This window comes from Centropristis striata, chromosome 8 (genome assembly GCF_030273125.1).
Source record: "Centropristis striata isolate RG_2023a ecotype Rhode Island chromosome 8, C.striata_1.0, whole genome shotgun sequence".
NCBI lineage: Eukaryota > Metazoa > Chordata > Actinopteri > Perciformes > Serranidae > Centropristis > Centropristis striata.
This window is the reverse complement of record NC_081524.1, coordinates 17,763,055-17,776,686: the sequence shown is the minus strand read 5'-3', so window position 1 is coordinate 17,776,686 and position 13,632 is coordinate 17,763,055. Positions and strand designations below refer to the sequence as shown.

The 13,632-nt window shown below is 41.5% G+C and overlaps 2 protein-coding genes across 5 annotated transcripts in view; one reads left to right on the top strand and one right to left on the bottom strand.

Annotated features, from left to right (window-relative positions):
* The first annotated feature begins 9,161 nt into the window (after nt 1–9,161).
* On the top strand, nt 9,162–11,995 carry LOC131977038 (mucin-19-like). Its single transcript, XM_059340295.1, has 2 exons — nt 9,162–9,185; nt 9,338–11,995. Exon 2 carries the CDS (start codon nt 9,869–9,871, stop codon nt 10,817–10,819), a length of 951 nt encoding a protein of 316 aa, XP_059196278.1. The 5' UTR covers nt 9,162–9,185; nt 9,338–9,868; the 3' UTR covers nt 10,820–11,995.
* The window catches only part of LOC131977036 (uncharacterized), a 26,135-nt gene continuing 24,282 nt past the window's right edge, over nt 11,780–13,632 (bottom strand). For 3 of the 4 annotated variants that reach the window (XM_059340294.1, XM_059340291.1, XM_059340292.1), the window contains 2 exons: nt 12,691–12,807; nt 11,780–11,996 (listed from right to left, as the gene is read on the bottom strand). In XM_059340294.1, the coding sequence (XP_059196277.1) occupies nt 11,925–11,996; nt 12,691–12,807 (189 nt within the window). In that variant the 3' untranslated portion in view covers nt 11,780–11,924. The remainder of the gene's footprint in view (nt 11,997–12,690; nt 12,808–13,632) is intronic. The other variant, XM_059340293.1, reaches the window with a different exon arrangement.

Genomic DNA, 13,632 nt, shown 5'->3' with positions numbered 1-13,632 from the left:
CCTAAAACGAAAATGCTTCACAGCACCACTTGAGGACACACAGACACACACACAGACACACAGAGTACATCAATATTAGTCACAGGAGCACATACTTCAGGTACCAGTTGACATGACAAATTGGAAAAAAGAAATGCTAATAGTTTGGGTAATAGTCTGCTAACAGTAGTGAGTAACATTGACATTGACACAATGTAAATCTTGGTGAAGTAAACTACCAGTTCATCATTACAGTAAATTTTTACAGCCCTGACTCCATGGTTAAAAGTATATCCCCATGATTATCTTTTCTTTTTAACCTCTCATTACCAAGTGACATGAGTTTCAGTTTAATATTATCCAAAAACGCTGAATGTTCAAATTTAGCCATTGATGAGTATGCCATTGGTATTACTATTACACCTTATTACATAAGAATACCAAAACATCCTCATAAAAAACAGGACTATTATCAAGAAGATACCATCAAAATCCACATACAATTAGCTACACATCACAGTTAAAAAAAAAATTGTCAGGCCAACATTGTACACAAACCCTACATTAAAAATTGCATTTAGACACCATTAATCAAGGAAAATAGCATAAGCTAGCAATTGTTTTTAGCCTTATTATATTATTATGAGCATAATGACACCTTCCCAGATAGACACAAGACAAAACACAGCAATCATAAACTGTTGTGGCCTAGATTATCAACCGACAATGCATTAATAATAATAATACATTTTATTTGGAGGCGCCTTTCTTGGCACTCAAGGACACCGTACAAAGGATAAAAAAGAAACAGCAATAAAATACAATAAAATACACAGAATTAATAACAATACAATACAATATTGGACAGGGTAAAAGTCATCAGACGGAATAAGCAGTTTTAAACAGATGTGTTTTGAGTTGTGATTTGAAATGGGGGAGTGAGTCAATGTTCCTGAGTTGGGGTGGTAGTGAGTTCCAGAGGCGGGGAGCAGAGCGGCTGAATGCTCTGCTCCCCATGGTGGTGAGACGGGCGGAGGGGACAGACAGGTGTATTGAGGAAGAGGATCTGAGGGAGCGGGAGGGAGTGGGAACATGGAGGAGGTCAGACAGATATGGGGGGGCGAGGTTGTGGATAGCCTTGAAAGTTACCAGGAGGACTTTGTATTGAATGCGGAACTGAACCGGGAGCCAGTGGAGCTGTTGGAGGACAGGGGTGATGTGCTGGATAGAGGCGGTTCTGGTGATGATGCGGGCAGCGGAATTCTGGACCAGTTGAAGTTTATGGAGTGATTTTTGAGGGAGCCAAAGAGGAGAGAGTTGCAATCATCCAGACGGGAAGTGACAAGGCTGTGGACGATGATGGCAGCAGTGTGGGGGGTAAGGGAGGGGCGGAGGCGATTGATGTTTCGTAGATGGAAGTAGGCAGACCGGGTAATGTTGTTGATGTGGGATTGAAAGGATAGTGTACTGTCCAGGATGACACCCAGACTCTTAACCTGGGGGGATGGTGAAACAGAGGAGTTGTCGATGTTGAGGGAAAAGCTGTCAGTTTTGGATAGAGTGGATTTTGTACCAATGAGGAGAACCTCTGTTTTATTACTGTTTAGTTTAAGGAAGTTTGAGGTGAACCAGGTTCTTATTTCAGAGATGCAATCAGTGAGGGAGGTAGGTGGAAGAGAGGACGAGGGTTTAGCGGTGAGGTAGAGCTGGGTGTCATCGGCATAGCAGTGGAAGTGAATGTTGAATTTGCGGAAGATATTGCCGAGGGGAAGGAGGTAGATGATGAAGAGGAGGGGCCCCAGGACAGAGCCCTGGGGCACACCTGAGGTGACGGAGGAAGGGATGGATTTGTGCGACTTGAGTTGAATGAACTGAGTGCGGCCAGAGAAGTATGATGTGAACCAGTCCAGGGAGGTGTGGGTGATGCCAATGGAAGAAAGCCTGCTGAGGAGGGTGGTGTGACAGATGGTATCGAAAGCTGCACTCAGGTCGAGGAGGATGAGGATGGTGTGGAGTCCAGAATCAGATGCCATAAGGAGGTCATTGGTGATTTTGATGAGTGCTGTTTCAGTGCTATGGAGTGGGCGGAAACCAGACTGGAACTGTTCATAGAGATTATTGTGGGATAGGTGAGAGTGGAGCTGGGAGGCAACAGTTTTTTCCAGGATTTTGGAGATGAAGGGTAGATTGGAGATAGGGCGGAGGTTGTTGAAGTTGGATGGGTCAGCGCCAGGTTTTTTCAGGATTGGGGTAATGGCAGCAGTTTTGAAGGGTGTAGGGACGGTTCCAGTGGTGAGAGGGGAGTGGATGATGGCAGAAATGAGGGGGACCAGAGAAGGGAGGCAGGCTTTAACAAGTTGTGTGGGCAGGGGGTCCAATTGACAGGTGGATGGCTTGGATGTCCGGATGAGTTCTGAGATTTCTGAGAGAGTGGGGAGCTGGAAGGAGGAGAGTGGGTGTGTGGGTGGGGGAAGGTCAGCTGAGGTGCTGAGGTGAGGCAGTGATGCGAGGTTCTGGTGGATGTTCTTGATTTTATCTGTGAAAAAGGACATGATGGCATTGCAGGAGGAGGTTGTGTATAAGTGAGGGGGGAGAGAGTCCTGGGGTTTGGTGGTATTGTTGAGTAGAGAGAACAGTGACTTGGAGTTTCCTTCATTTGCAGTGATTAAACTGGAGTAGTAATGGGTTTTTGTGCTGGCTATGGAGTCTTTATAGTGTAATATGTGGTTATTGTAGATTTCTTTGTGTATGGTGAGACCAGTTTTCCTGTGGAGTCTTTCAAGTTGCCGACCTTTGGTTTTCATGAGACGGAGATCAGGGGTGAACCAGGGGGCGGAGACGGTGAAGGAGACGGATCTGTTTTTTAACGGAGCAAGAGAATCGAGAATGTTGTGGAGTCCATTGTTGTAATGACAAACCAGATCAGCGGGAGTGGACAGATTATGGATGTCAAGGAGGCCGGAGGAGTGAATAATTGAAGTGAGAGTGGCGGGGTTGATATTCTTTATATTCCGGTAAAAAATGAGGCGCGGCGTTTTGGAGATGGAGAGAGTGAGTTTCACTGTAAATGAGTGGAGAAAGTGGTCGGTTATGGGGAGATCATCAGCGGTTATGTCCAGAGGGGTGACACCAGAGCAGCAGATTAGGTCCAGAATATGTCCTTTGGAGTGTGTGGGAATGGTGGTGTGTTGTTGTAATCCAAAACTCTCTAGGCAGGATGTGAAGTCTTTGGTAAGTGGCAGATTGGTATTGTCCATGTGGATATTGAAATCCCCCAGCAGTATAATGTTTGGTGAGTGAGAGGATAGATGGGTGAGGAAAGCAGCAAAGTCAATTAAAAAGTCACTATTGGGTTTTGGGGGGCGGTAGACAGTGGCAATGATGGTTGGAGTGGGACCAGACAGCTTACAGACAGAGGACTCGAACGTACTGGAGACGGGCACAGATACCGGCGAGACTTTCCAGTTCTCGCGATAAAATATCGCGAGACCTCCTCCCCGACCAGAGCCGCGGGGTTGACAGATGTAAACAAACCCACGAGGAGTGGATTCGTTGAGCTGGGAGTAGTCCTGGGGCTGTTGCCACGTCTCAGTTAAACATAGAAAGTCTAGCTTACGGTCTGTGATGATGTCTTGGATGAGATGTCCCTTGCCTGTCAGTGAGCGGATGTTGAGCAGAGCGAAGTTGAGTGGCGTGCTGTCGCAGCTGGTGGTGGTGCTAGCCGGTGTTACATCCCTACTGGTTTCCACACCAACTGGTTTCCGTACGCGTGAAACAGTAGCCACCAAGGCTACTGTCCAATTAACCACTTCATGAGCCACATATGAAACACACATTTTAAAAGTATTTAAAAGTATTACTTTTAAAATTGGCTAGTTAGATCTTCACTTTTAAAAGTATTTATATGCCACAATATGTTTCATATGTGGCTCATAAAGTGGTTAATTGGACAGTAGCCTCGGTCAAGACAGGGGCAGTGAGTGAGCGAGGGAGGAACTTGATAAATATGTTCGGTAATTTTCTCTGTTCGGCTCAAGGAAACCAGTTGGTTTAGATCGAGCCGAAACAAAATGTTACCTGGACACTGACGTAAGCAACTTGAAGGATACATAATTGAAGTCACGGAGACCAAAAGAAGACGAATGGCTCAACCTGTATAGCTGATGGATAATGTGCTATTTAATTTTGCTTAGGTGAGTTCGAATCCAGCTCTTAGCGATCTCTCAAACATTTTATATTCATACATTTCTTTTTTTTTATAGCTAGCTGTGATGTAGTGTTCACTTATTAAACGATGTTCCCCCCAGTAGATAGGAGATGCGACTCGTAAAACGCCAGGTATTATGTTTATAAATATGTGACGAATCTGCTGACAGAGGGTGGCCACAGCTGCTGATGTTGACGCACGCACGCGTACGGAAACCAGTTGGTGTGGAAACCAGTAGGGATGTAACACCGGGCTAGGCGGGCTAACACGCTGTGGTTGACAGCCCTGCTGGTGGAGTGTGGAGGGCGACGAGTCCGGCGTCGGGAACTGGACCAGATGGACTTTATTGCTGTTGAGGTGTTGTGTTGAAAGTTCCGACGGGACCCTCGGTGGATGTATCTCTGGCGGGGGTGGAAGATGATGTCCGGGTGGAGGTGAAGAGCCTCTGGCGTTGGTCCAGGCAGGTGATGGCGCAGCCGGAGCAGGTCAGTGGCCGAGTACTGGATTAGACCCGCCACTGGCAGGTGGACGGGCAGTACAAAGAGCCAGACACAGACGAACAGGATGTATGTCCTACCGGCCTACATTGTGGACGAGGACTCAGGCAGCGCTGACGGCCAGGAAACGCCAGGTGAGGATCACACCGGGACAAGACAGGTGAGCGAATAGTGACAGCTCACGTAAAGTTAAGACTCACCCTATCCTGCCTCTGATTGGCTCTGACTCTGACAGCTCAACAACATGAACCAATAGTTGCGCCAGTATACCAAGTATATTATATTAATCAACATGGCGAATTTTCAGTATTTGAGCCTAGTCCAGCTTTTGTATTTGAGATTCTATCATAATCAGTTTCTATAACTATTACTAGCAACTTTTACATCACTTAGTAAAAAAAAAAAAAAAGTGAAGAGCGGAATACAAACCATTAATAAAACATTATACAGTACTTGATGCAAATGGAAAATGTTTTGAAAAATAATTGGATATAGGGACATAACCATAACTATGCTACACTATGTGCTGTATACAGTGCACCATGATGTTAATGTGATACACTGTACATAAGTGAAGTCAGGTGGTTATTGCTAATATAGTAAGGTGCATGATTGTCCATAAATGTTAGAAGTAACTGCATATTGATACTTTTGATAGTCACAGAAGAATAATACCCTGGCTTCTAAAATAATGTGACATTAATATCATTATGTTCAACATCCCTCAGAATGCCAATCAATTTCATGCAACATTCATAAATCATCATAAGCATACTCAAATCCATGATATACCAGGGGGAAACAGCTCTGATGGAGTGGCTTAAATCAGCAGTTAAACAGGGACTCTGTCCTGAGTTCACAGACACCTCAAACAAGTATCTAGGACAAACCTTTCATTAGTTAATAAGGGGGCGTGGCTAATCAAAAGGGGCGGGGCTTTATGAAATATTGTTATGTAGAACTGGTCAGTGATGAACCATCATCATGCATGACAAGTTTGAGGCAGATTGGACAATGTATGGTCAAGTTATAAGTTCCCATGTTTTCTGAAAAAACGCCATGTCTGTTGAGTTAGAGCAGTATGGCGTCATATTTGATCTGCACGCGCATTTATTTCGTGTCACACGCGCAGATTTCAACTGCCGTGCGCACTTGTTTGATCTTCGCGCACATATTCAGCAACTGAGTGAAGCAGATTCTCCCCCGTGCTCGCTCGCGGTGGAGCTCTGCTCGCGCGGAGCGAGGACTTTTTACACAATGGGGGCGACCCAAGGCTGACCCCAGGCCTCTTATGATTGGTCATTTTCCAGCCCTCTTTCAACAGGATCCTGATTCCAGCCTGTCATCCACTCCATCAGAGCTGTTTCCCCCTGGTATATCATGGATTTGAGTATGCTTATGATGATTTATGAATGTTGCATGAAATTGATTGGCATTCTGAGGGATGTTGAACATAATGATATTAATGTCACATTATTTTAGAAGCCAGGGTATTATTCTTCTGTGACTATCAAAAGTATCAATATGCAGTTACTTCTAACATTTATGGACAATCATGCACCTTACTATATTAGCAATAACCACCTGACTTCACTTATGTACAGTGTATCACATTAACATCATTGTGCACTGTATACAGCACATAGTGTAGCATAGTTATGGTTATATCCCTATATCCAATTATTTTTCAAAACATTTTCCATTTGCATCAAGTACTGTATAATGTTTTATTAATGGTTTGTATTCCGCTCTTCACTTTTTTTTTTTTTTTACTAAGTGATGTAAAAGTTGCTAATATTAATCTGAAACTCATGTCACTTGGTAATGAGAGGTTAAAAAGAAAAGATAATCATTGGGATATACATTTAACCATGGAGTCAGGGCTGTAAAAATTTACTGTGATGATGAACTGGTAGTTTACTTCGCCATTTAAGATTTACATTGTGTCAATGTCAATGTTACTCACTACTGTTAGCAGACTATTACCCAAACTATTAGCATTTCTTTTTTCCAATTTGTCATGTCACCTGGTACCTGAAGTATGTGCTCCAGTGACTAATATTGATGTACTCTGTGTGTGTGTGTGTGTGTGTGTGTGTGTGTGTGTATGTGTGTGTGTGTGTGTGTGTGAGAGAGAGAGAGAGAGAGAGAGAGAGAGAGAGATTTATTGGAAGTTGAAAATGTAGGCTTAAACAGCTTTGGATAAATTCATGTATGCGTGTGCGTGTGTGTGTGTCTGTGTGTGTGTCTGTGTGTCCTCAAGTGGTGCTGTGAAGCATTTTCGTTGTAGGCTTTAATCCGGTTTACTTCCAATATTAATACTGCAGTACTATTTTGATAATAGAGGTTATTATGTAATAATGTGTATTTGTAATACCAGAGTCATAGCCATTAATGGCTTAAATTTAGTATAGGGTGCATTTGGGTACTATTACACTGAAAGCTTTTGAAAGTATTCACCACTATTATCAGATTATTACCTAACTATTACCATGGTGTTACCGAGCTGTGGTGTCAATAGAATTATCAACCTGTCCATTCATATTCATCTTCTTTGCAAGCTTTAATCCTGTTTTTCACCTCACAGATTTACAGCTTGACCATTTATTTACTGGTGTTTGTCAAAGACTGTTATTAACATAAACTACTTTCATAAATTATGTTTGTTTGTTTGTTTGTTTTTTTAACCCTTGTGTGGTCCTCCCGTCGACTATATACCCATGGTCCTCAGGGGTGAAAAAGGATCCCATGACACAAGACTGTTTTTAGGACATGTAGAAAAAAAATATTACCAACTTTTTTTTTTTTTTTTAATCATTTTATCATTTAAGGCAACTCATGCCCAAAAATTGATTGATTGATATATTATTTTCATAATTTTTTCTTTATTATTGGTCAATTTTAGTCAAATATTCAAAATTAGGCCTCATTTCAAGAGAGAAAAAAGTAAAAAAAAAAAAACCCTGAATACTTTTTTCAATAGTAATAGTGGAAAAAAATAATTCTTGATTGGAATGCACAGAGTAGGTCATGTCAACTTTTAGTGAAACTTATGTTTTGATATTTGTATATTTGAATAAAATTGACCAATAATAATGAAAAAAAAAATGAAAATGAAATATAATTTTATTGGGTCATGAGTTACCTTAAAAGGTGAAAAAGAAGAAGTTGGTCATATTTTTTTTCTACATTTCCTAAAACCAGTCTAATGTCATGAGGTCCTTTTTGACCCCTGAGGACCATGGGTGCTATAAAAATGTATAAAACACGTAAAAATGTATGAAGAAAGTTATAAAATGTATATTATCTATAAAGGATGCAGAGGGGCACATATGCTGAAAATGTTGCTATGTTTCTAGAGGTGCTATGTGTGTATTTAATTCAAATGATTATATTCAGCTTCATACTGATTTTTATGAATAAGTGATACATTAATTCAGTTATTCAAAACATTAATAACACATTATTGTTACATTGCTGCAATGCTCACTGTTGTCATCCTGTTCTAGATAAACACTACTTCACCTAAGAGACTTGAGTATCCAATTCTTCGTTGACCTTCAGCATTCAGTTGTTTGTCTTCACCTTTTCAGGTAAGCAATTAAAAAAAATGCTTTTGTAATGTTGAGAAACACTGAAATTATTATTCAGAAAGAACTTTCAACCACTGTTCTGTGATGTCATGTATAGTGATATGCAAATATATCTGAAGGAACGGTGTATTTGGGATAATCAATATTATTAGTATTATTCATGTATTTATATATTTTTAAATCAGAGAATGGGGGGAAAATAGATTATTAGTACAAAAACTAGTAACTAGTAAACAAAATTGGTAACAATAATGTTCCTTCATTAATTGATGCTTGGTCAAACTCTCATCTAATTAAGTATTGCTGTCTCATTAACATGTTATATTTATTTATTTTGTAGGCTAAAACCTGAGAAGCCATCACCATGTTGTTGTTTGTTGTATTTCACATTATGCAGATTTTTCAGCATGTGGTCCTCAATATATAGTATAGAACTCACTGTATTTTCTGACTTTTCCAGGTTTCCTGTGTCCAGCATCTTCAAGACAGACTAAGCTAACTTTTCATATTTTTTGCACATTTATATTTAGGTTAGGTTAGGAGTAGATTAGGTTTATAGTAGAGTATTTAGTTTGTATAGCTGAGCTTTTTATGCTGGTCTAGGGACAGTTAAGTTAGCAAATTAATTTAGTTCAAATCACTTACAGTTGCATATTATTGTTACAATTGTGTTATTTTGTGAGTTATTGTTGTACAGGCTATTGTATATTGCAGGACCAAGTGAGACGAGGAAGACCACTACTTCCAAGATGCCGCGCTCATAAAGTGCGTTGGACAAGTCTCGACCTTGCAGATCCTGCCCCACTTAGCCCAACCACTTCCGACCATGGGGTACCTCAAAGACCTCCGTCAACCAGCCGGCTGTGGATGATGGATAACGCACACACAACTCCTTCTCCAGTCTACAAGGTATGGGTTTGTTTTTTTCCCCATCACAGTGGACACAGACATGGCCTGATAATACAATCTGCTGTCTTAACTACTTCCTTTGAATAATAAAATATTAATTCACAATTGAGTATTTATAATGTATGAATAAATTTGCTATTGTGTGTCATCAGGTTCTGAAAATACAGACACCCCCACAGTCTAAGAACAGCTGGATGACCTCTGGACCCACTTGCCCCCGTTCACCAGTTGAAAAGATAGGCTTTTTTAAAAATTCTTCAATTGTTAATTCTGCACAAAGTGATACACAAAACATTGTATGTATTCCATTTCAACAAACACAAACATGAAATGTATATTTAAATACATGACTTAATGCAAATCGCTCATACTAAACATCATCTCTTTTTTTTAAAACCAACCATTGCACACGCTTCCATCCAAGGAGAGGTTACATCTTGATGGTAACTTTTTAGATTAACAAAACTTTTGTGAGATTTGTAATTGTTGTTTCTGGGGAGGGGGCAGAGAGGGTAAGTCTAAACATTGCATGCAAGAGACCAACACCGGCGTCATATGAAATTATGTAAAAACAAAGAGGAAAGAAAAGATAAGTCTAAAACTAAAAAGTGGTCTTCCTCGTCTCGCATGGTCTCAGTAGCAGTCGCAGGTTCGCATGGTCTCAGTGGCAGTCGCCGGTTCGCATGGTCTCAGTGGCAGTCGCCGGTTCGCATGGTCTCAGTGGCAGTCGCAGGTTCACATGGTCTCAGCGACAAAGTTACCGGTTCATATGGTCTCAGCGAGAAAGTTACCGGTTCACATGGTCTCAGCGGCAGAGTTACCGATTCACATGGTCTCAGCGGCAAAGTTACCGGTTCACATGGTCTCATCGACAGAGTCATCGGTTCACATGGTCTCAGCAGCAGAGTTACCGGTTCACATGGTCTCAGCGACAGAGTCACCAGTTCGCATGGTCTCTCAGCGGCAGAGTCGCCGGTTCGCATGGTCTCAGCAGCAGAGTTACTGGTTCACATGGTCTCAGCGGCAGAGTCGCCGGTTCACACGGTCTCAGCGGCAGAGTCGCCAGTTCACACGGTCTCAGCGAGAAAGTTACTGGTTCACATGGTCTCAGCAGCAGAGTTACCGGTTCACATGGTCTCAGCGGCAAAGTTACCGGTTCACATGGTCTCAGCGGCAAAGTTACTGGTTCACATGGTCTCAGCGGCAGAGTCACCGGTTCGCATGGTCTCTCAGCGGCAGAGTTACTGGTTCACATGGTCTCAGCGACAAAGTTACCGGTTCACATGGTCTCAGCGAGAAAGTTACCGGTTCACATGGTCTCAGCGGCAGAGTCACTGGTTCACATGGTCTCAGCGGCAGAGTTACTGGTTCACATGGTCTCAGCGGCAGAGTTACTGGTTCACATGGTCTCAGCGACAAAGTTACTGGTTCACATGGTCTCAGCGAGAAAGTTACCGGTTCACATGGTCTCAGCGGCAGTGTTACCGGTTCACATGGTCTCAGCGGCAAAGTCACCGGTTCACATGGTCTCTCAGTGGCAGTCGCCGGTTCGCATGGTCTCAGTGGCAGTCGCAGGTTCGCATGGTCTCAGTGGCAGTCGCAGGTTCACATGGTCTCAGCGGCAGAGTTATTAGTTTGCATGGTCTCAGCGGCAGAGTTACTGGTTCACATGGTCTCAGCGGCAGAGTTACTGGTTCACATGGTCTCAGCGGCAGAGTTATTAGTTTGCATGGTCTCAGCGGCAGAGTTACTGGTTCACATGGTCTCAGCGGCAGAGTTACTGGTTCACATGGTCTCAGCGACAGAGTCACCGGTTCGCATGGGCTCAGTGGCAGTCGCAGGTTCGCATGGTCTCAGTGGCAGTCGCCGGTTCGCATGGTCCCAGTGGCAGTCGCAGGTTCGCATGGTCTCAGTGGCAGTCGCCGGTTCACATGGTCTCAGCGGCAGAGTTACTGGTTCACATGGTCTCAGAATCCACAAACAGCTGGTGATTCACAAATGGCCGCCCTCCTCAACAGTAGGTGGCAGTGTTGTTATATGCATTGATGGAGCCATTGTTTGGACTCTGCTTAAGGTGGACTTACACTTAACTTTCCATTTTGCATAAAGCCATGGTACATAAGTAAAAATATTTTTCCTTGCCCTACATTACATTAGCACCTATACCGTGAAAATAAAATGAAAACAATAACACTATCGCGACTGTGCTGTTTGGTTAAATGTTCAATTACCCTGCGCGAAAGGAAAGAGATCTGCTCCAAGAGACAGTTCAGACAGGGATGCCAGCAACGTTTTTCAATTAATTTCAGTTGGGGTGGTACGTTTCTGCGTCCGGCGTCCCCGTCCCTGTCTAAAGCGTCTTTTGGAGCAGGCCATGTTGTCATAACTCAGTCAGTCAGTACGTTTACATGCACAGCTTACTGGAGCTATGCTCACAATGTCTCTTTCCTCTCTGCTCTGGTGGAATTCAATTCTTGAAATTTGAAAAACTTAAAAACATTTTCACCCTTTTATTTTTTTTAACTTTTATTCACAAAAGTTTTTTTAAAGCATCATTCAGAAACTAAGAGGGGAAGTTTATTTTTATTACATAATTGCAGTGTATGTTTTGTAAAAAAAAAAAAAAGAAGAAGAAAATAAAGAAGAAGCCGTTTTTGGTTATTTGAAGCTGATATACTAAAAGTCCACATTGATCATCACACTCTACATCTTTGTGTTTGGATGATTTATGAATTGATTTTAAGCACCAGGACCAGTCAGGAGGGCTTCCTTCATCTCCGGCTGGTAAATCTCATCATCTCCGGCGTCCTGCTGACACAAAACATAGTCAACGCTCATAACGTGGTCCAGCAGGAATAGTACTAGCTCTACTGATCTTTACAATCTTTTTCCGATCTTTTTCCAATCTTGAATCTACCGATCTTGTACTCTCACATTCACACTTTTACCTCTCACATTCACAATTTTACCACTCACATTCACACTTTTACCTCTCACATTCACAATTTTACCTCACATTCACAATTTTACCTCTCACATTCACAATTTTACCTCCTACATACACAATTTTACCTCTCACATTCACAATTTTGCCTCTTACATTCCCTATTTACCTCTCACATTCACAATTTTACCTATCACATTCACACTTTTACCTCTCACATTCACAATTTTACCTCACATTCACAATTTTACCTCCTACATACACAATTTTACCTCTCACATTCACAATTTTACCTCTTACATTCCCTATTTACCTCTCACATTCACAATTTTACTTCTCACATTCACAATTTTACCTCTCACATTCACAATTTTACCTCTCACATTCACACTTTTACCTCTCACATTCACAATTTTACCTCTCACATTCACAATTTTACCTCTCACGTTAACACTTTTACCTGGTAAAATTGTGAATGTGAGATGTATTTTTTGTGAATGTGAGAGGGAAGATATGAATTGTGGCCTATATGGCCCCTCATAATAAAGTCCTGGTTCATACCTCTTTGTTCCTCAGGTAGAACAGAACCCTGATGCCCAGAACAGTAACAGTGATGCAGACAATCAGCTGAAGAACGGTCAGGACGATCATAGAGATGTCCATGCCTATCACCAGACGCTGACGGAGACAAGAAATAAACAAAAAAAGAAGTAAGAATCCAATTAATGAAAAGAGGATTTATGGTTTATAACAGTGGTTCTCAAATGGGGGTACGCGTACCCCTGGGGGTACGTGAAGGCACTCAAGGGGGTACGTGAGATTTTAAAATATACATTTAAAAAGTAGCATCCATGCAAAAGTCTTTTTAAAATAATTATATAAATCAATATTTTAGGAAAATATAAGTATAAGTTCATAAAATTAATTTTATATTCAGTAGGCTATTCAATTAGATGATCCTAAAAACCCAGAGTGTCCCCCATACCAGGATGGTTGGATCCTGTCATATGCCACCTGGCATCACCTGTCAATCACTTGAAAACTCAAAGATGGAGTCGTGGTTGAAGCGTAGCAGTTATAGTTTTAATGGTTATATGCTCACTGTTATTACTACATTAGTTTGAATCACTACATTTTAGTGATGAGAAATATTTGCAATAAATTTAGTCATGGATTATTAAAACGATTGAAATATATTTTTTTAAATGTTTGAATGTTGTATGTGTTTATCAGTTCCAAATTTTAATAAATCAGTCACTGATGGCACAGCGCTCTGTTTTTAACTCTTTTTTTTTTTTTTTTTCAACCAAAAATGCTTTGCCCTGGTTAGGGGGTACTTGGCTGAATAAATATTTCACAGGGGGTACATCACTGAAAAGAGTTTGAGAACCACTGGTTTATAAGGTTTAATCAAATGTAAAACAGATATTTCTGCACTGAGAAACTGTGAAACCGCCAAAGTCAGTTTCAAATGTTGAACATGAAATAAGAAAGGCTGTAAAT